Below are 23,522 nucleotides of genomic sequence, written 5' to 3' on the forward strand. Positions count from 1 at the left end.
TAGCTCATATTTTATAACAATGTTACGGCCAAGTTGAATAAAGAAAATGGATACACTATGATAATGTTGGATTTATCTAAGGCATTTGATAGGATACCACGATAGGCTGTTGCATAAACTGGAGAATATGGGATTGGAACATAATCTAGTGACTTGGATCAGGAGATGGTTAACAGACAGATATCAAAAAGTGATATACAGTGGGTGTGAATCTGCAAGATTTAAGGTAACCAGTGATGTTAGAGAGGATTTCGGATGGACTGGAAAGTGTACAAGATTGGTGGAAACATAATTCAAAAGTAATCCTGAGCTGTGCAATCGAGGTGCTTGGTGAGACATCTGGAAAGATTAGAGAGCAGAAGGAGGGTTGGTGGTGGAATAATGATGTACAAGTGGCAGTGACAGCTAAGAGGAAGGCAAAGCAGAAGTGGGATGAGTCAAAAGTGGAAGAGGACAGAGAGGTGTACAAACAGAGAAAGCAAGAAGCCAAGAGAGTTGTGGCACAGGCGAAGACCATGGCATATCAAGATCTGTATGATCAATTAGAAACAAAGGAAGGACAGAGAAAAATTTACCAACTAGCGAAATGTAGAAATAAAGCAGCTAAGGACATCTTACATGTGAGGCAGATCAAAGATGCTGAAGGAAGAGTATTATGGAGGGATGTGGACATAAGAAACAGATGGAAAATATACTTTGAGGGACTTCTGAATGAGGAAAATGCAAGGACTCACAGAGGAGATGGGCAGCCTTCTGAGGGGATGGTGCAGAACATCAGTAGAATGGAAGTGACGGAGGCCATGAAGAGGATGAAGAATGGAAAAGCGGTGGGCCTGGAGGGAGAGTACTCTTGTTCCCATCTACAAGGGTAAAGGGGATGCACAAGACTGTAAAAATTACAGAGGAATAAAGTTGATGTCCCACACAATGAAGATCCTAGAAAGGGTTCTTGATGGTAGATTGAGGGAGGAGGTGGAGATTGCAAAGGAACAATTTGGCTTCATGCCTGGTAGATCAACAACAGATGCTATCTTTGGGTTACGACAGATGATGGAAAAATATCGAGAGAAACAAAGGGAGCTACATCTGGTATTTATTGATCTGGAGAAAGCATACGATAGAGTGCCAAGGCAAGAAGTCTGGAGGTGTCTGAGGGAGAAGAAGGTGCCGGAGAAATATGTCAGGTTGGTGCAGGAAATGTACAGAAATGTGAAGACAAGTGTTCGGACCTGTTTGGGACAGACAGAAAGTTTTCAAGTAACAGTTGGCTTGCATCAAGGGTCAGCATTAAGTCCGTTTCTGTTTAATATTGTGATGGAGGTGGTAACAGAGGAGGTGAGAGAAGATGCACCTTGGACAATGTTGTATGCAGATGACATCTTGCTCTGTGTAGATTCAAGAGAAGAAGCGGAAACTAAACTGGAAAGATGGAGAAAAGTACTGGAAGAGAGAGGTATGAGACTGAGCAGAAGTAAGACAGAGTATATGTGTTGCGCAGTGGGCGGTGGCCAGGAGACAGACCTGGAGCTGGAAGGAAATGTCATCAGGAAGGTGAGAGACTTTAGATACTTAGGTTCGACAGTGGAAGAAGATGGAGGAGGTGAGAAGGAAGTGGGATGCAGGATACAAGCAGGTTGGAGGAACTGGAGGGAGATGGCTGGAGTGTTATGTGATAAGAGGGTGCCGATCAATCTGAAAGGCAAAATTTATAGGACAGTAGTGAGGCCGGCTATGACATATGCTATAGAAACTGTGGCCCTGAGGAAAAATAACATTAGCAGGATGGAAGTAGCAGAGATGAGAATGCTTAGGTGGATGTGCGGTGTGACCAGAAAGGATCATCTGAGAAATGACTATGTCAGGGGAACAGTGAAAGTTACGAACTTAGGAGCGAAAATACAGGAGGCAAGGTTGAGATGGTTTGGTCATGTGATGAGGAGGGAGGACGAATATGTGGGAAGAAGGGTCATGCAGATGGATGTGCAAGGAAGGCGGAAGCGTGGGCGGCCAAAGAAGAGATGGAGGGAGCTGGTAGAAGAGGATTTGAAGATGAAGAACTTGGATGTGGTGACAGCCCAAGACAGGAAGGTGTGGAGGAGACTCATAAGAAACAGTGACCCCACTTAAGTGGGAGAAGCTGCAGAAGAAGTGATGTACCTCGAAGTTCAGTTCTTGGGCCATTATTGTTCAATCTATACATTAATGACTTCAAGCAGGGTCTATCATCAGATTTGCAGTTGTTTGCTGATAATGCGAAGAAAGGCAGGGCAATCAGAGATGCTACTGATATTCAGCAATTACAAAATGGTTTGAATAGACTGGAAATCTGGGCAAACGAAAATGGCTGTCAGTTTAATGTTAGTAAGTGTAAAGTTATGCACTTTGGCATGATTAGAGATCCAGTGGCATATTATATTAGCGGGGGTTATGCTACAAGAAACTGAAGAGGCAAGGGGTCTTGGTGTATTGGTGGATAAGAATTTAAAGTTCAAAGGTCACATAGCAAAAGTTGCAAATACAACTCAGACTATAATTTCTATGCTGAAGCAAACTTTGACATGTAAGGATAAGGAAGTAATTTTGCCTCTTTATAATGCTTTGATAAGACCACACTTGGATTACTGTGCGCAGATTTGGTCTCCTGGGTTCCAAGGGGATAAAGAAGCTGTGAAAAAGGTGCAAAGAAGAAGAGTTACAAAGATTATATCCAGATTATGGGATTTAGATTATGAGGACAGATTGCGAGTATGTGGATTACAGATTCTGGTTAACAGGAGAAAGAGGGGTGATATGATAGAGGTCTATAAACTTTTGAATGGGTGTTATAGCAATTCAAATGATGAAATTTTTTGTTATATAAAAGGCAGGGAGAGAACATGGGGGGCATCCAAGGAAGTTAAGGTTGTTGTCAGTCAAGAAAGGGGTAAGAGCTAGGTTTTTCTCTCAGAGAGCAGTGAGTGAGTGCATCTAGTTTAAATGAATTTAAGGGAAGGTATGATAGCTGCGGTTGGGTAATTTACAGCCTCCCTCGATGAGTCCTTGACTCTCTGGAGGTCTCAGATGATAATAATAATAATAATATCTTTTAGATAAGCAAAAAAAATTAATTCCTGTCAATCACATTTTGAAATGATGAAAATTTATAACCACTGAAGAGAAGTTTTAAAATCCTAATAAACAAGGATCCATGTTTAAGTTTTATAGATCTGGAAAAAAATGCATTAGATATATAAGGTGCCAATACTACTACAGAGAAATATATAGCTCACGTTACATCAAGTATTACTGAATGAGGTATTGAAAAATAATTTGTACATCAAGTATAGACAAGAATGCAATGCTGTCTCTCCTGTTATTCATCATAAGTTTAAAACTTCAAACTATTCCAACAAAGTATATCAGATTATTAAAAACTGTCCATCAAAACTCAACAGTCAGTATAAAGTTAGAACATCAGGGAAAGGAGTTAGGAAAGGAGATCCTATATCACCCAAACTGTTTTCTGCTGCACTAGAAGTCTTTTAAAATGTCTCATGGAAAAACTATGGAATTAAAATTAATGGGGAGAAAAAATCTCAATCACTTCGGTTTTGCAGATGACATTTTTCTTTTAGCAAAAAAATAAAAAAGCTTAGGAAATGCTAAACGAACATTAACAGAGAAAGCAAGAAAAAAGTTTAAAGATTAACCTAATTAAAACAAAAGTGATGAAAAATTCAAATCAAATTGAACTAAAATTAGTAAACAATCCTATTGAAATTGAAAGCTATTTAATATTAAAAAATATTAAATAGCTTTCAATATTAAAAAAAATAATATTAAAAGCATATTAAATAGAAAGCTATTTTTCCAGTGTTTACCTATGGAAGTGAGTCATGGTCAACAATTACTTGCAAGCAAGCACACACAAGCCATGATCCTGGCTGGGCCATCGAGGATCACATGTGCTTTGCCAAAGCAGAGGACAGAGTAGTGCAAGACTACCAGAATTCCCCTTTCTGGATGTCCATGGATCATACTGCACAACAAATATAGCAGCAGGGTGTTGGATCCCAGTGATGGTGGCCTGCAAGAAAGGATAGTAAAAAAAAAACTGAGAAGTAGAACAGAATACAGAGAGAAAAGCAAAGAAAAAGAGGGAAGAATGAAAAGATGGTACACTGGATGGATCAAAAGTGGACCATCCAATGTACCATCACCAGATCCACTCCACCATGAGTTGGTGCCCCACAAGGGGAAAGAGGAAATGAGGACAAACAATGAAAATGTAGGTACTCAAACGAATGCCAATTCAGCATCAGCAAAGTTCAAGATTGACATCAACAACATAAGCATCAAAAGAAATGGAAATAGCTGAAGAATTGGATAATTACCAGTTTGACATAAATAGGTGTTAGACAAAAACAGGCAAGATTCTTTTGAGCAACAAATACAAGATGTTATATTCAGACAATTATGATCAGTGAAAAGAAGGAGTAGCTATAGTATCAACACTAAATATGAAGATAATCTTAAATGGTAAGCAATATAAAGTACTGATGTGGTGGACAAATGTCAGAATAGAGAATTGGACAATAAGATTTATTTCTGCATATGGTGTCAGAGACTGTTTTATTTAAAAAGAAGTGGAAGAATTTTTTGATGTAATAGAGAAGGTAGCTGATATAAAATATCTAAACTGGACAGGAAATGACTATCACGCATACAGAAATGTTTGGGAAAAAGATTGAGAAAAGTGCAAAACTAATGATAATTGTAAACAACTATAGATTTTGTTTCAGGCCATGGACTAGTAGCTACTAAAAGTCCATTAATTATGTTATTGTTGATAATAATATCTTTATGCTTGTCCAGGATATAAGAGTATATAGAGGATTTTAAATAGAAAGTGATCACTATTTAGTTTTGAGCAGGATAGAATTGAATATCATACTGAAAAGAAAAGTGTGTACGAAAGTTTTAAAAAGAATGAAATTTAAGCAGCTTTCAGAGGTGAACAGCCAACTCAAATACATAAATATTATTCAAGAGAAAATAAATGAGATGGAAAAACAAAGAAAACATTGCCTGTTTCAGCTAGAGAGATATGCAGTAGGGTCCTCTTGCAGATAACCAGAAAAATAAGAACTCCATGGTGTGCTAAGGAAGTTAAAACGGTAGTCAATAAAGCTTATCAGAAGTTCCTGGCAAGAAATTAAAGCTTGTGCTCTGGGAGAATATAGAGAAAGATGTAAGAAAACTAAGCACTCTGTAAAACTGCTTAAACAGAAGTCATGGGAAGGCTTTGAAATAAATATCAAGAAGGTAACAAAATATTCTGAAAGCTACTAAAAAAACTTAGAAATGGAGGAAAGAGTACTGTAAAAGAAATCAAGGATGATAATATGACATGAAAACTGATAGATAATCTAGATAAATTGATAAACTGAAAGATAGTCTAGACGTTTCAGGTAATTACTTTGCAAGATTACTAAATGAAACGAACATAGTGACAGCATGGTAGTAGAAAACATTCAAGAGTAATGTAATCAGGGATGCATACCAAATACTTAAAGTAGGAAAAAACCATCAAAAACTTGAAATGTGAAAAGGCAGTTGGAGTAGATGATGTTTGACCAGAAATGCTCAAATATGGAGGTATGAGAGGTCTAGCAGAATTTTTTTTTTAAATCATGACAACTGACAGCACTGTTGAACCAATGATGATGCAGCATGTTTGAATGATTCCAGCTCTTTCCATCCGTACCCATTGCTCGTCAGTAGGGCAAACAACTGTCAAGTTACTGTGCTTTCAGTAAGTGCATGCCTGGAGTGTTTGTCATGAAAATGAAGAAGTGAAATCTTGAACAACATTGTGTGATTAAATTTTGTGTTAAACTGAACAATAGTGCTACCAAAATATTTGATAAAATTAAGTGGGTGTATGACAATGATTATTTATGATATGCTCAAGTGTTTAAATGACACAAGATGTTTTTGGAGGAGAGAGAGAAATGGAAGATGAGCAATGTGCAGGGTGGACTTTCACAACAAGAACAAACAACAACATTGAGTGAGTACAGCAGAGCAGAAATACTAAAAAAAAATTCAAGAGAACAAATGGATAAAAAAAATTAAATAAATAAATCTAACTTTACATGATTACACGTAATTTTTTGTTAACTATTTATTAACATGTTTAAAAATTTCTCTTGTTGTTAGGTCAAACCAAAAAAATAATCCGTAATATGAATCTACTTATGGATCCTCCATGAAACCATAGACTACATTATTTGAATGACTCATTTCCAAGACGAAAGTGAAATAATATACATCAGATACATACTTCATATTTTTAATAACAGATAAGAACACATGACTGACTCTACAGCAGGCTCAAAGGGACCACAGGAATAGTTATAATGGACAGTTAACTATAGTGAATTTCTATTAGCGCAACATTATAATTATGGGACTTTGGTTGGAATTTTTCAGTACTTTGTTATACCACATATGTATGTTCATAATTGTTGTTTGATGTAATAAAGGCTGATTACATATCTATTTGCATAATAAGAAAAAACAATTATGAATTAACTATTTGTTAACACGTGTAATCAAAGAAAATCATGTAAACTCTTCTGATATACAATTAACTTAGATTTTGATATTAAAAAACTTAAAAAGTAATGGAATCCATCTGGCATATAATAATGCAATAAACATCAGGCTACCCCAAAAAAAAAGTATCAGTGCTGTGTGGATGCATAAAAAGAACTAAATTAGCAAGAGAAGAGGAGGAATTTCTATCCTTTCTTTCATGCTTACATAGTGATCAGATTACATTACAAAAAATTATGGATACAACTACTGTGTTAGAGTAAAACTTTAGTTTAATATAAACCAAAATATATACACTTGATGTTTCGACCTTCACATTAAGGTCATCTTCTGGAATATATGTATATATACAAAGAAACAAGCTGCATTACAATCAACATAGCATGCTAAAGTTACTGATCAACCATTAAAACTATTTATCAGACATCTGGTGTTAAAAAAAAACCTCATTACATCAAAGCTAGAGTCCTGTTATTATTAGGTTACAATGTTAATTAAGCTGGAGAGTAACATGTTCATGCATAAAATAATAGATAAATAAATAAATATAAAATAAAATTACTTATATAAGTATACATATAAATTGCAACTGGCATGGACAGTGGCCAATGAAAAATTGCTTAGAGTCCTAAAGTCAGGGTTTGCTGGAAACTAAGTGGGCCGAATGGGTGAAATTCCAAATTCTTGGGATTTTTAAGCTCCCGTTACTATTAAGATTAGGCTGGTTAATCAAAATTTCACAGGCTTCTTTAAATTTCCTACCAAGTTTTTGTATGATGCAAAGAACAAGTGCTTTTCCAATCGATTCGATGTAGGGTGTTAAGAGCGTGATCTGAGAGGCCTGCTTCACCAAAATTATTATATTTAATGTATCGTTTGTGTTCTTTTTCACGGTTAGCGATCATACGTCCAGTTTCCCCAATATAAGGTAAGTTACAGGTGCAATAGATGCAATAAACTCCAGGATGTGCCAATTGGGGGGGGGGGGATCTCTAAGGATTCAGTCCACTTAGTTTCCACAAAACCTTGACTTTAGGACTCTAAGCAATTTTTTCATTGGCCACTATCCATACCAGTTGCAATTTATATGTATACTTATATGAGTAATTTTATTTTCTGTTTATTTATTTATCTATTATTTTATGCATGAACATGTTACTCTCCAGGGTGTATCAATAGGGGGGAGAGAATCTCTAAGGATCCTCCCCCCCCCACTGACACACCCTGAAGTTTACTGCATCTATTGCACCTGGAACTTACCTTATATTGGGGAAAGAAACTGGATGTATACAATCCCTATCCTTAAAAAAGAACATAAACGACAAATTAAATATAATAATTTTGGTGAAGTAGACCAGTGCTTCCCAAACTTCTGGATGTCAGGGCCCCCTTTGCAAAAATTAAAATATTTCACGGCCCCCCTCGAAAAAAATCGTAATAGAGATATATTATTATTATAATATTTATTATATTTATATTCAATACAAAACATACACAGCGAATATTGCAAAAATCAAATGCACATATTACATTTTTTTGCCTCTTACCGTTTGGTTCTGAAGACGATGCGGGCTGTTCTGGTAAAATATGAAATACTGTCCTTTTTTTTTTTTTTTTTAATCTGTTTCTGCTTCTTCTGATTGTTCGCAGGATTTTTTTTTTTATTTTTTATCAGCCACTTATCCATGTCAGGATTAAATTTTTTAACGTAGAATAGATCAAATAATATCACCACTTACCGATACTGGCACACCACAGACTGATAACATGAAATTAGTGAATATTACCTGAATAAGGAAATCCCCGGACCAGGAACATTTTTCTCTTTTGTGACTTTTCTCCCTTTAAGGTAATTAATCCTAACGCGAAACAGACAGCAAAGGCAGGTTATTAAAACGTGCATATGATTGGTTAGGTATTAACAAAAGATCGCGCAACCGAAAGATAAAAGCATAGCTGACAATTGAGTTGAAATGCTAACTCTCTTCAACCGAATTCCATATGTGAAACTGCCATAACATTCATTATATATATATATATATATTACTTAGTTTTAACACTTTTACGAATTTTAACACGTTCGGTTGAATTTTATTGCTGCCTTGGGAAATCGAACTCGCACACATCTAATTAATAACAATAGTTTTTAGTTACTGTGTTTGCCCATGCAACATATGGTTTTGTTTCAGTCTATACAGCATAGTTTCTGTATGAGAGGACATGTGATTCATTAATTAGTGCGTTTTTATCACAGTTGTCTCTAATTGCACTATTTGTTGAGAAATATATTACACAGACTCCTCATACCTTATTCACTGGCATAATAAAAGTACTTGTTTTTATTGCCTCTGCAGTATAGTGGTTGTTAGGGAGGGGTGTTGTTTACCACTGCAAGCGAGTTACTATCTCCCCACATGAACTTGTTTAAGCTTTTTTTTCATGTGTGAAGTATATGCAAAACTTTTATTGGTAACAGAAAACTAGCTCGGATGACAGTGATAATATAAAACGAGTTTTGATATGTATATAAAGTCAATATCAACAGTCCCTGATTACGAACACGTGATGAAAGGGACAGGAAGATTTGGAGCTTCCCTGGAGAGCATTCGAAGTAAATATAATTAACCACTGCATTGAAATGAAACATATGAATAAACAATATTTACTAATATTCATTAAGCACTGAAATACGCAGGAAGCAAAGTTCATGAACCAACACCAAGGTGGGAATTTTTGCATTAAAATATAAAAAATAACAAAAAAGAAATAAATAAATAATAAAAGTTAAATACGTTTCTTTTAAAATAAAAAAAATCTACTTAGTCTTAAAACATTTTAAATTTGTTTTCATTATTTCACGGCCCCCCTCAACAAAACCTATGGCCCCAAGGGGGCCACGGCCCACAGTTTGGGAAGCGCTGAAGTAGACCATGGATAGTGGCCAATGAAAAATGAAAATTTTTCATTGGCCACTATCCATGCCAGTTGCAATTTATATGTATACTTATTTTATTTTCTGTTTATTTATCTATTATTTTATGCATGAACATGTTACTCTCCAGCTTAATTAACTTTGTAACCTAATAATAATATAATAATAACAAGACTCGAGTTTTGGTGTAGGGAGGTTTTTTTTTTTTTTTTTAACACCAGATGTCAGGTAAATAGTTTTAATGGGTTGATCAGTAACTTCAGTGCAGCTTGTTTCTTTGTATATGTATACGACGATGACCTTAATGTGAAGGTCGAAACATCAAGTGTATTTATTTTGGTTTATATTAAACTAAAGTTTTACTCTAACATGGTAGTTGTATCCATAATTTTTCGTAATGGGATCCAATTATTTCTTTTCCTTCTCATGAGTCCTACTCAGATTAGATAAATTGAGAAAATATACTGGTACTGGTGGAAAAAGGACAACCTTGTCTAAAACTCAATGTTCTATGTTCACCAATTTTAATCAACCATTCTGCTTTATTTTGTATTCTATACTGGTTCTATTATTTTAAATTAACAGTGCCCCCCCCCCCCTAGTTTTTGGCACAATTACACCTGATCGGAAACAAGAAGGCAAATTTTAATACATCAATGTATTAAAAATACCTATTAAGTGTGTATGTGTGCACAAGTGCATGTATATGCAGTACACACACACACATGTGCATGTGCGTGAACACAAACAATTATTTTTCCGAGAAGAATCAATTTTAAGAAAGTACTATTAGTACTTTCTTAAAAAAATTAGTATTAGTATTTTTAACAACAGATGCTACAATGATTACCTGAATTGCAGAATTCATAAAGCAAGTATTACCAAGATTACTAAGACCACATAATCCCGGCTGAATATGAGGTGCTCCTCCAGTGTGATAATCATAATTGTAACTTGAACTATTACTATAACCACCAACTGTACCATAGCTTCGGGTTGATCTATAAATAAAATAAAAAATATCAAAATATTTAAGGTGCATCTCCTCACAATCACACTCATAGATTGTGAATACACATTAATAAACAGATAAAATTAACAGTAGTAAAGGTAGCATTAATAATGGTCACTAACAATAATACCCTTGGCTGGATTTGAATTCTGTCTAGTACGTGAAGGATAAGGCTTTTTAACTTAAAAGGTGAGTTAGCCTGTCACAAATGAAAATTATAGATTTGCCCCCTGGAAACTTTGATTTTTCATATAGCCAACCAACTAGACAAACAAACTGGCTGGGAAATAAACACAATTTACGAAGTATTATATTACTTTGAGCCATGAAAGGCCAATGAGCCAAACATAAGGAGAACATGATAATAAAATTAATTATATTAAAAACATATGCTAGATTCTGTGTGTGTGTGTGTGTGTGTGTGTGTGTGTGTGTGTGTGTGTGTGTGTGTGTGTGTGTGTGTGTGTGTGTGTGTGTGTGTGTGTGTGTGTGAGTGAGAGAGAGAGAGAGAGAGAGAGAGAGAGAGAGAATCATTTATAAGGGGAAAAATGGAATGCTGACAGTAACTTCAAAAAAAAAATTCAGTCATTTATCAGATATATTTAAAATTCATATTAGTAGAACTACCAAAAGTGGTGCACTGCAAAATGTGGGATCCAATTATAACTTGATTAAACTAAAAGACAATTTTAAGTACATGAATATTAAGAATGAATCATTTGTGCCATGGTGCTATAAAACCAAGCTGTTTTCCATTTAATTTTGTAGATATGCTATATTTAACTGGCTTTACTACAGTTTATGATGTATATGATGCAAATTAAAATATTTCAAGTATTACATGTCTCTTAATACTCAGAATGGTTACTTATAATCAGTTGTAGACCTCATCATACTTCAGCAATATATTAAATACAAGAGCATTTTGCACAAGCAACTTACTAAATGGAATACATATGGATAATTCAGGTTATTTTTTTTTTTTTCATAAACATTCCAGTAATTGACAGAGAATGATATGGCTACTTTCAGTCAACTACTAATTATTCACTATGTGAAGAGAGTAAGATTATTAAAACTTAATTTTGTGGAAGCTGCTCAACCAGTTATTCTTGATGTATGTGAAGTTTTATACCTGATATGTTAAGATATCAACCACTTCCTCATTATTACTGCTAGAAAGTGGTTGATATCTTAACATATCAGGTATAAAACCATGGTATGAAAAGTGTCTTTGATATGAAATAAAATCTTTGATATTTTGGGAAAACTGTCACCCTGCAGATGTGATAATAAAAAGAATCTAATAAACTCAGGTGCAAAAAATTAAATTCAAAATGGTGTGATGATATGAAATAAAATGGCAAAGAGATTAGCAATATTTTTCTCTGAGGGTGCAATTTAGAATTCATGACAATGTAAAGGACATAAAGAACCAAAGGAATAAACTGTGCATATACATGTAAGAAATAAATTTTATTCCTTGACAATTTTTAAGCTTAAGATAAAATGAGCCAAATTTAAAAAAAAAAAAAATTTGTACGCAACTGACTCAACATAGGCTGAGTCTATCTAACAGTGAGTAAGTGTCACTGGCTGTTCTCTATAGCAATAGTTTACAAAACTTTTATTTCTTAATATGAGCAATGTAGAGAGCTGACCTACATAACTACCACCTGCACAAATTAATATATCTGATCCCATTCTAAACTAATGAGATAACTCGTGCAATTTTTTTTTTTTGGAGGAGGAAGGGGGGGAAAAGGCTTTAAGCTACAGTGTTTTGTGGGACCCATGACAGAATAAATATTAAACAGGATGTGCACGCCATGCATTCTTAATAGTCTGCCAAAGTTTAATCTAATTTTTTTAATATTTATGTATTAGATTTGTTTCTGTTTTCAATTAGTCAAAGAGAAAGAACAAATCTTCAAGTTTTCTCTTCATCTTATGCCAGAGAGTCAGATACATTTGCAGGCAATGTGAAAGACATGCAAAAAAATAATATGATCACATGACAAGCAGTTGTGCTCAGAGTATGTACAATGTCCATATTTTGAGATTTCAGAATATTAGAATAATTTCTATCATTAAAAGCAAACTTTAAAGTGACTCACTACAGTATTATGAATTATGACACATCCACAAAAATGAAAAGTAAATATAACTAGTGCAGATAAAAATTTATGGATTTGAATATGAAATTTCACATAATATGAAACTTCACACAAGAATATCTTTATCTTCAGATGATAAAGGAGACATGATAACTGAGGATAAAGATATTCTTGATGTATGAAGTAATTACTTTGAAAGAATGCTAAATGAAATAAGAAGTGACAGCAGTGGTAGAAAACACTTAACATCACAAACCTGAAATGCAGAAAGGCAGCTGGAAAAGATGATATTCGACCAAAAATGTTAAAATGTAGGGTATAAAAGTTTTATGATTGGCTACACTGCATAATTCAGAAAGCCTGCTCAGTAGGTCGAGTTCCAAATGACTGGAGCAGAGTGCTCATAGTACCCATCTATGAAAAAGGGAATAAAGCTGAAAGTGAGAATTACAGAGGAATTTCTCTACTGAGTGTTCCAGATAAGATTTATGCAAGTATTCTTGAGAAACAGCTAAGAAAAATTGTGGAAGAGAAAGCTTGAAGAAGAACAAACTGGGCTAATACCAAACTTGAAAGAATAATTTTTGTTTCTCTAGTTATTGGATATGTTCACATAGTTAGCCATGTGATCATTTATACTTTCAATGAAAAACAAGAGCTATTTTCATTCTGATCACCAATAGAACTAGCAATAAGTATATTGATTTGTTATGGATCAGACCATTTTTTGTTCAAGACTAATGAGCCTCTCTTCCCTTTCAACAGACTTTTGAAAACCATGCTGATAAGTTCACCTCCAAAAATGATAGGTTTTTTGTTTCTAAGTGTTGCTACACTGTCCAAATGCGACTTACTTGATAAGTGATGCTTCTAAAAATAAAGATTCCACACATCATCCCACACTTTGCTTTTTGAAAAGTTTCCTGGTGCTTTAGCAGCTTGAAAATACAAGCATAAAACTGTCATCCTCGTCACATCTAAATTTAAGTAGAACTCACCTACTGTTCCTTGATGTTGGGTTTCAACACATTTGTCTAGCCATTCAAATTTAAACAAATTTTCAGTTCTTTTCAGCTTTAACTTTGACAGTGACATTTTGAGGGTTTAATGCACTACAAGTGTTAATGTAACATTTCTCATATTAATGTTGCTCTTTATTTAATCTAGCTAGAAACCGTAAAATTGTGAACACTAAATTAAATATTCTATAATCATAGAATTCTATTCATAGCTATAAAAATTCATCACTGTTTGCATTGAGTTCAAGTGATTGTACAAACATGCCTCTGCAACTTGCTGACATCAGTATTAGTTGCCCACATGATGCAGGCTAAAAGTAACTAGATAATTAGAGTGGAGAAAATGAAGAAATTACTAAATAAAATAAGTGATAAGTAGGATTTATCGTATAATTCATTTTTATATTACATTCAAAAATTATTCAAAAAACTCAAAGAACACTGCAAATTAGAAATTCTAAAAGAAAAAAAATTCACATATATACTTCAGACAGAACATTGATAATGACCAAAGCAGACTATTCCTCAATTTACTCAGAACTGCTGCTTATTGTATGTAGTGTTTCATCAGAAAGAAAACAGAAGAATTCTAAAGGGCTTAAATACCTAGTCATGTGGTCTTGATGATATGCCTTCTATTCTACTAAAGTCCAGTTCAGAACCATCACCTACTTTATATGCACTTTTTATCTTTCCTGCTTGACTGGCATCTACCTTATAGCATGGAAACAAACCTAAATTCAAGCCCATTCCAAAAGTCATAAAAGACAACAAACAAATTGTTCTTTCAGTTTTCTCAAAAATCATGAAGATCAAGTAACTTCAACACTTGGAGAGCTTTCAGATAATCAACCACCAGCACTGTGGATTTTGCCATTTTTGATTCACAGCCAGTCTCCAAGCCAACAATTTTCCAACAAGTTATCTTAGGACACAAGTTATCGAATGATATAGAGAAACTCACTGACCAATCAGAAAGGAATCTGGTGATTTCAGTTGCAGAGGGCAGACCATAAGGCAGTTCCAAAACCAAGCAAATACCCTATTCAGAAGAATAGCACAAGAATCAGAGTTGAAGGCATTGGTTATGAAAGATCTTGAAGCTTCAAGTGATTGTGTGCTACTAGGTTTATATCAAATGAAAAGGAATGAAGTTTACTGTCATCAACATAGAGCTATGGTTAGTTGAAAGTTTTTTTCACTTGGTTATACTATAAATTAAAGATGCCAAGTGTAAGCAAACAAAGTTTGCACATGAAGTATCTTCATGACTGGGATACTTGTATATACATCAGTTGTCTTAGTAAACCAAGCTATTAAACCAAGAATATAATTTCTTGACATGTTTAGTTTATAACTATGGTTAGAATTTGAGGTTTTTAGAATTTGAAGATGGGTGAAAGTACACAGCCCTGGGGGGGGGGGGGGGATACTCCTATATTGGATGGGAGATATCTGAAGACAGGAAGCTATACACGCAGAGAACAGTGAGAAAGGAAATTGGTAACTAAGTTGCAGAGGACAGAAGGTAGACCAATCAAATACCCTAGAACTGACCGTGCAAATTTCTCCATAGCTTGTGTCCAAAAGATAAGTTGTTCGAAAATTGTTGGTTTGGAGGCTAGCTGTTAATCAAAATGGCAAAATCCATAGTGCTGGTGATTGATTATCTGGAAACCCTCCAAGTGTTGAAGTTGCTTGATCTTCATGATTTTTCATGAAGGCTTCACGATAGGAAGCCTTCATGAAAAATGTTTAAAGTACTGTTTGAATATCAAAAAGCACATTTCAGTTAAACAGTCTTAATATTAATTTTAAAAAGAGACCTAAAATAAGAATGATAATTGGTTGGTTGTCTTTTATCACTTTTTTTGGAATGAGCTTGAATATAGGTTTATTTCCATGCTGTAAGGTAAAATGCCAGTCAAGCAGGAAATATTGAAAAGGTATATAAAATAAGAGGGTGGTCTGAAAAGTTCTCGGCCCCTAACAATGAAAAACAACATAATCTCCCTTAAGACTAATACATTTATTCCAGAGATGTTGGAATAAAGCCAGCACCATTATCCCGTCACCACTGTAGTGGTTCTCAGTAAGATCTGCAAAATACTCCTCTACAGCTGCAATCATCTCTTGATTCGAAGAAAAACACTGACCAGCGAGGAAGAGTTTTAGTTCTGGGAAGAGATAGAAGTCAGAGAGAGCCAAATCTGGGGGGTGGGTGGATGTTCCAACAATTCATAGTGCAGATCCCTTAATTTTTCCATTGCCAAAACACCTTTGTGGGAAGTTGCATCACCTGATGAAAGATGATTTTTTTTTCTACAAACCAGGTCTTTTCTCATGAATTTTTTCATCTAGTCTGGTTAAAAGATCGGTTAAAAGTTATTGTTTTACCCTTTTCAAGATAATTAATAAACAAAATGCCTTTAGCATCCCAAAAAACCTTTCCTGCTGATGGAACCGACTGTCTTCTTTGGTGCTGAACAACCGGCTTCTGTCCACTGTTGTGACTGCTGTTTGGATTCTGGTGTGTAATGGTGAATCCTAGTCTCATCCATAGTAATAAATCGATGCACAAAATCAGTTTTATTCTTGTTAAAATGCTCCGAGCACTATTCAGAGATTTTGTATGAAGAATTTGCAATTCTTCATGCAAAACATCTGAATAGTCTCAGCAATTTCACACACTTTGACTCGTCAGTCATCCAATACCATATCATGCACTTGATCAATGCTTTCCGGTGTTGTTACACTTTTTGGACGTCCTTCACGTGGATCATCTTCAAAGCTGGTAAGGCCACATTTAAACTCAGCAGCCCATTTCTTAATTGTCAAAAACGAAGGAGAAGAGTGCCCATAAACTTTTATAAACTTCGAATGAATTTCTTTTGGTGTTAACCTTCTTTTACAAAGAATTATATAGCCACACAATACTCAATTTTATCCATTTCAAGGGATACAGACAACAGTTTTGTTTCAGACAGCTGTTTAAAACAAACTACTTGACTTAAAATAGAATGACTTACAATTTCACATGGATGCTTATAACAGATGTACCAACTTGAAAAAAAAAATTGTGCCGATAGTGTTGCCATCCATGGTCGAGGCCAAAGACCTTACAGACCACCCCCGTAGGTGACGATTCTGAAAATTAGTAGGATACTTTAATAGGATAGAAGACATACCATCAAGACCTGGTATCTAATCTTTCAGAATTCTTCTATTTTCTTTCTGATGGAACTCCAGAGGAGGCAAATAATGAGCAGTTCACCCTAAATTCCTCAGTAATACTGAAAATCATGGGAGAAATATAAGATTATTCAAAATTTAAATTGAATCCTTTCTATTGCACAGCACTGAAATCAAGTGCTGTGCAACAGATAGTGAATTAATCCAAATGGACCGTGATAAAGAGGAATGGGTATTGCATTTATTCTACTGCAAAATGCCATTGATAGTATGATGTCTTGCAATTCAAAATCAGTGAAAATAACACAAAAAATTATGAAAATATCAAATTCAATACATGAAGTTAAAATTCATAATTCTTAATTAAAATATACACATGCACAAACACACGCATATATAAATCTACTACTCACACTGAGCTGGTCTGATTGCTGTACGGCCTGTTATCACCGGCTCCACTGCCTGTTGAATTGGAATAGGCAAGGGCAGAACTAGTACTGTTTGAATATCAAAATGCAAATTTCAGTTAGTCTTAATATTAATTTCAACAATCAAAACTTATGAATAACAGACAATCCATACAGCAATCCAGACACAGTTTAATAAATTAAATAAAATAAAACCCAAAATTTTATAATATACCACAAACTTTTATATTTAGACATTTTAAATAATGGTTCATGCATATCAATAATTACTAATTTGTTAAGAAAAATGCAAATAAAACAGATAGGATCCATCCTCCTTTGCATCAAACTTAAAAATGAAATAATAGCCAAAGATGAAATATGGTTACTTTTGTCTTTCTTTACTTGCTTCTAAAAAACAAAGATAAATGCATAACTACATAAAAGTGAGAGTAATGCTAAAATTAACATTTAACTAAATGATCACAGATAGGAAACTAATAGATTTTTGCTGAGCAACCCACAACCTCTCTCTCACCAAACCAATCTCAATTTCCCACATGGTGTTTCGACATACAAAAACCTATTTGTGGAAACAGGCACCCTGATGAGTACTGCAGAGTACTCATCAGGGTGCCTTTGACCAGGCTATTGCAAACTTTGATGCCCAAATGCAGTTTCTGGTTTCTGTTTCAATTAATATACAGTGCAATGGAGATGGGGACAGAAATCCATTTTGCATGCATGTAGTGAAAGGCTCCAGTACATACCAAACAAATTGTAGAGATCCTAAAGCTGTCCCATTTTAGGGTAGAGAAGTGAAGTGGTTCTACAGGTAGGTACTTCCATACTCATCCATTTATTCAAAATTCCCATTCAAAAAGGAAGATAAAAACCATTTTGCTAAAAACTATCAACCTGGTATATGCAATATTGAACTCACCACTACCTCTTCACCATATGAGGAAACTCATATGGATGAGGGGAAAGTACTAATGTATAAACTGAATAAGAATGCAATAGGAACTAATGTAATATCAGCACGGATGCTAAAAGATGTTCAATTGAACTGGCTATATAATTTGAGTCTCAGAACAGAGAAGATTCTGCAGGAATGGAAAGAATATATGGTAATCCCATTGTACAAGGGTGGTGCAAAGACCGATGTATCCAACTATCGACCAATCAGTATCTCAGGAGTAGTGGCAAAGATTTTAGAAAAGATGGTTAGGACATGCATTCAGAAGTGAGTTGACAGAGAATCTCTACTTTGCAATGAACAGCATGGGTTTATGGGAAGGTCATGTTTTAGCAACTTGCTCACATTCTCTCACACTGAGTTAGACAAGGGAAATGGATACAGTATGATACTGTTGGATTTTGCTAAGGCTACTGACAAAATACAGCATGGAATACTGTTGCATAAATTGGAGAATATGGGATTGGATTATAAACTACTGGCATGGATAAGAGGATAGCTGACTGAGAGATATCAAAAAGTGATATGTGGGGGATGTGAATCTGCAAGATTCAAGCTAATTGGTGATGTGCCTCAAGAATCAGTCCTTGGTGTATTGTTATTCAATCCATACATTAATGACATAGGGAAGGATTTGATATATGACATACAACTATTTGTTGATGATGCAAAGATAGGTAGCATAATCAGGAGTGTTGCTGATATGCAGTAAATGTAAAGTCATGCACTTTGGTGTAATTAGATATCAAATGTCGTATTATATTCATGGATTATGTTTGAAGAAACTGATAAGGCTAGGGATCTTGGAGTTTTAGCAGACAGGAAGTTAAAGTTCAAGGGTCATATAGCAAAAACTGTAAACACAAGAGAAAAATGGCAATGCTGAAACGAACCTTGACATGTAAAGATAAGGAAGTCATTTTGCCTCTTTACAAGGACTTGATAAGACCCCACTTGGACTATTGCATGCAGGCTTGGTCTCCTGGTTTCCATGGTGATTCTCATACAGTGGAGTGTCAAAAATTACCAGGATTGTTGGATACAGATTATGAAGACTGAGAAATTGGAGGCTACAGACACTAGCAAACAGGAGAAAGAGGGATGACATGATTGAGGCTTACAAACTTTGAAAGGGTTATACAGAATTTCAATAGATGGAATTATTCATTTTATGGAGGGTGGGGAAAAGATGCGAGGGCATCCATGGAAATGGAGAATGAATGCTGTCAAGAGGGGGGGGGGGTTAGGGCTACATTTTTCTCTCAGAATAGTGCGTGAATGGAATGGATTACTGTTGGATGTTGTGTGTGCAAGTAAGTGATTGAATTCAAGAACAGCTATGACAAATGGTGCGAATAGTATGGCCTCCCTCAGTGACTTCCTGACTCCCTGGAGATCTCTTAATAATAATAATGTTAAGCATGTTTCAACAACTTTTTCATGTGTCCAGAAGTGAGTAATGTACCTCTTGCCACCTACCAGCATTTTTTGGATCAGCTTCCGTATGCAATTTTCCCCAAGAACTATAACTTCCAGATGTATTAGAGATTCAACTAATTCGCATGTGCATGTTTTTGTGTGTTGATATACAGTATATATATATATATATATATAATTAATGGAGACATGGATGGTGCTGTTTTCTGGTTTCAAGGTCATGGTATAATACTTCTATAGATTACCAATCAATGGTCATCATTATGTGACTGATTGTAATGTTCTCTATTATTATTAGAGAGACCTCCAGGGAGTCAGCGACTCATCGAGGAAGGCTAGATACTACATGCACCAGCTTTCATATGTGTTCTTGAATTCATTCACACAGCTTGTACACATAACATCCAATGGCAATCCATTCCAATCACACACCACTATATGAGAGAAAAATCTAGTCCTTACCCCATCTTAACAGAATTCATTCTAGCTTCCAAGGATGCCCTTGTCCTTTCCCCACCCTTCATAAAATGAAAAATTACATCAACTGATATCATGTATGACTTTTTCAGAAGTCTGTATGTCTCAATCATGTCACCCCTCTTTCTCCTGTTTGCTGGCATCTGCAGTCTACAAATTCTAAATTTAACTTCATAATTAGAATTCCACAATCATGATATCGTTTCTAACACTCTCCTTTGCACTATCTCTCTCTCTCTCCATTGTATCAGAATCACCATGGAAACCAGAAGAGAAGACCAAAACTACAACAACAGTCCAAGTGAAGTCTTATCAAGTCCTTGTAAAGAGACAAAATGACTTTCTTATCTTTATATGTCACGGTTCGTTTCAGCATTGCCATTATATTCCGAGTTGTGTTTACAAATTTTGCTACATGACCCTTGAACTTCGTGTCTACTAAAACTCCAAGATCCCTAGCCTGATCAGTTTCTTCTAGCATAAACCCATCAATATAATACCACACTGGATATGTAATCATGCCAAAGTGCATGACTTTGCATTTACTGACCCTTTTTTCCCTCATGCCCACAATTTCAGCCAATTCAAATCATTCTGCAAGTACTCATATCGGTAGCATTCCTGATTATGCTACCTATATTTGCATGTCGCCTGTCAAATCCTTCCAAATGGGATTAATGTACAGACTGAATAACAGTGGACCAAGGAGCGATCCTTGTGGTACAACACTAGTTACCTTAAATCTTGCACTCACATCCACTGTATACCACTTTTTGATGTCAGTTAGCCATCCTCTTAACCATGCTAATATTCATCATCAAATTCCTGACATGTACCCTCAAGGGGTTTACAGGATATTATAGTACTTACATCACCACATTTTTTTATTCGTGTGGGGTTCCCCCCCCCCATCTTCCTTGACCACCGTTAGGTTTAGTTGAGTCCTCCTAATGAGAGATTAAGTACTATATCCTATGATTGTAGCCTGTGTGTGTGTTCATGGAGCTGATTTGCCTGCTTGTGAGATGAAAAACTCTGCTGTCCACGCACAAACTGGCTAACTTGGTTATGGCTGAGAAAGATCCTTAAGCTCCTCACATTGTCAATGGGAATAGAACTTAGGACACTCCCCCAGGCACTTGGTTGAGAAGCGCATAGCCACTAGGCTAACTGTGCTGACACATCGCCACTAACTTCCTATCAACAAACAATTTTCCTCCAAATTAATCTATTAATTGTCAAGACTCCAACATTATCAGATCTTATATTTCTGTCTATTAAGGTACTTTTTACTGTATCAATCCACCTATATCTTGGTCTTCCTCTGGGTCTTTTTCCTGCAAACCTAGCAGAGAACACTTGTTTTGCTAATCTTTCCACTCCCATTCTGTTAAGTGTTCAAAACCACCTGAGATTAGCTCTGCTAACACATTCTGGATGCTAACCATGTCAGGTTCTTTCCTAATATCCTCGTTTTTAATTATATTACCACTGATGTCACTTGTTCATGCCCCTGATCTTTCTCAAGACTCTCATATCTGCAGTCTCTAGTCTTTGGTCAAGTGTTTTACTTCTGACCCAGCTCTCAGATACATAAGTTAAAATTGGCTTGAATACTGTCTTGTATACAGATAATTTAGTATTTTGGCTAATTTCTCTCTTGTTCCATATAAATTTATTCAGTTGATTTCCTAACATACAGGTAGATGACGTACACCCTTGTCTGACATTAAATTTAACATTAAACCATCTTCCTGTACTTTCTTCAATTCTCACTGCTGACTTACAACTCAAATAATGACTAATTATTGTTTAATATAATGCCCCATTGACACCATATAACTGTAGCATATTGAATAGCTTCTCTCTTAGCACCTTGTCATATGCCTTTTCCAGATCTACAAAACTTAAATACAGATCTTTGTTATTCTTGTTGAGAGGCTTATACGCTGGTTAGACATAATAACTAATATTTAAGGAATTGACAGCGTATACTGGAAATATAGATTAAATAAACTTTAATATGCACTTTCCGATATTTCGGCGAACGTTACGTTGCCATCTTCTTGGGAACTTACTAAAAAGACACGTGCACACAAGTACTAATACAACAAATGAGACTGAGGCTAGGACGCTAGCGTTTTCCTAAAGTCCTGATGGTGCCCCCTGGCAGGCTATATTGGTAGTTCTTGGCCTTTGGGCTGAAGTTCTTCTGATAAAAGTTTCCCAAATTTGGGGCAGTTTCATGCATCCAAATTTGTTGAGGTTTGGCATGTTCCTAAGGGCCGAGGCTGATTCCATGAATAGTCTTTCATACTTGAACTTGCTGCGGTGTATTACTGTGGCTTTCTTCCATCTTATTCTGTGGCGGGTATCCAGAGCGTGGTCTGCAAGCCCAGAGTGGCTGTACTGGTGAAATCGGATGTAATCCTTGTGTTCTGAGATTCTGATATTTGCTGTCCTGCCTGTTTGGCCAAAGTAGGACAGTTTACAGCTGCAAGGGACCTGGTATACACCAGGTAGGTCTAGGGGAAGTGGTTGGTCTTTGGTGGAGCGGATAAGGGATGCCAGTTTTCTATGTGGTCTGTAACAATGTTACAGACCACATAGAAAACTGGCATCCCTTATCCGCTCCACCAAAGACCAACCACTTCCCCTAGACCTACCTGGTGTATACCAGGTCCCTTGCAGCTGTAAACTGTCCTACTTTGGCCAAACAGGCAGGACAGCAAATATCAGAATCTCAGAACACAAGGATTACATCCGATTTCACCAGTACAGCCACTCTGGGCTTGCAGACCACGCTCTGGATACCCGCCACAGAATAAGATGGAAGAAAGCCACAGTAATACACCGCAGCAAGTTCAAGTATGAAAGACTATTCATGGAATCAGCCTCGGCCCTTAGGAACATGCCAAACCTCAACAAATTTGGATGCATGAAACTGCCCCAAATTTGGGAAACTTTTATCAGAAGAACTTCAGCCCAAAGGCCAAGAACTACCAATATAGCCTGCCAGGGGGCACCATCAGGACTTTAGGAAAACACTAGCTTCAGTCTCATTTGCTGTTATTAGTACTTGTGTGCACGTGTCTTTTTAGTAAGTTCCCAAGAAGATGGCAACGTAACGTTCGCCGAAATATCGGAAAGTGTATATTAAAGTTTATTTAATCTATATTTCCAGTATACGCTGTCAATTCCTTAAATATTAGTTATTAGATCTTTGTTATATTCCCATGACTTCTCAATTATTTGTTGTAAAGTGAAAATCTGACCAAGACAGCCTCTATTTGGCCTGAATCCAATTTGTTCTTCACAAAGCTTCTCAACCGTTTTTCAATTATACAGGC

At 35.7% G+C, this 23,522-nt stretch overlaps 1 protein-coding gene across 2 annotated transcripts in view; it reads right to left on the minus strand.

The window, feature by feature from the left end:
* The window catches only part of LOC150108440 (ubiquitin carboxyl-terminal hydrolase 15-like), a 337,668-nt gene that overhangs the window by 214,455 nt on the left and 99,691 nt on the right, over positions 1-23,522 (minus strand). Inside the window, exons 7-8 of one of the 2 annotated variants that reach the window (XM_090390781.1) lie at positions 17,286-17,369; positions 10,383-10,533 (exon numbers count right to left, since the gene is read on the minus strand). In XM_090390781.1, the coding sequence (XP_090246907.1) occupies positions 10,383-10,533; positions 17,286-17,369 (235 nt within the window). The remainder of the gene's footprint in view (positions 1-10,382; positions 10,534-17,285; positions 17,370-23,522) is intronic. The other variant, XM_090390782.1, reaches the window with a different exon arrangement.

Source organism: Typopeltis vanoorti, chromosome 3, assembly GCF_054136105.1.
Source record: "Typopeltis vanoorti isolate ZY-2024b chromosome 3, IOZ_Tvanoo_1.0, whole genome shotgun sequence".
In the NCBI taxonomy this organism is placed as follows: Eukaryota; Metazoa; Arthropoda; class Arachnida; order Uropygi; family Thelyphonidae; genus Typopeltis; species Typopeltis vanoorti.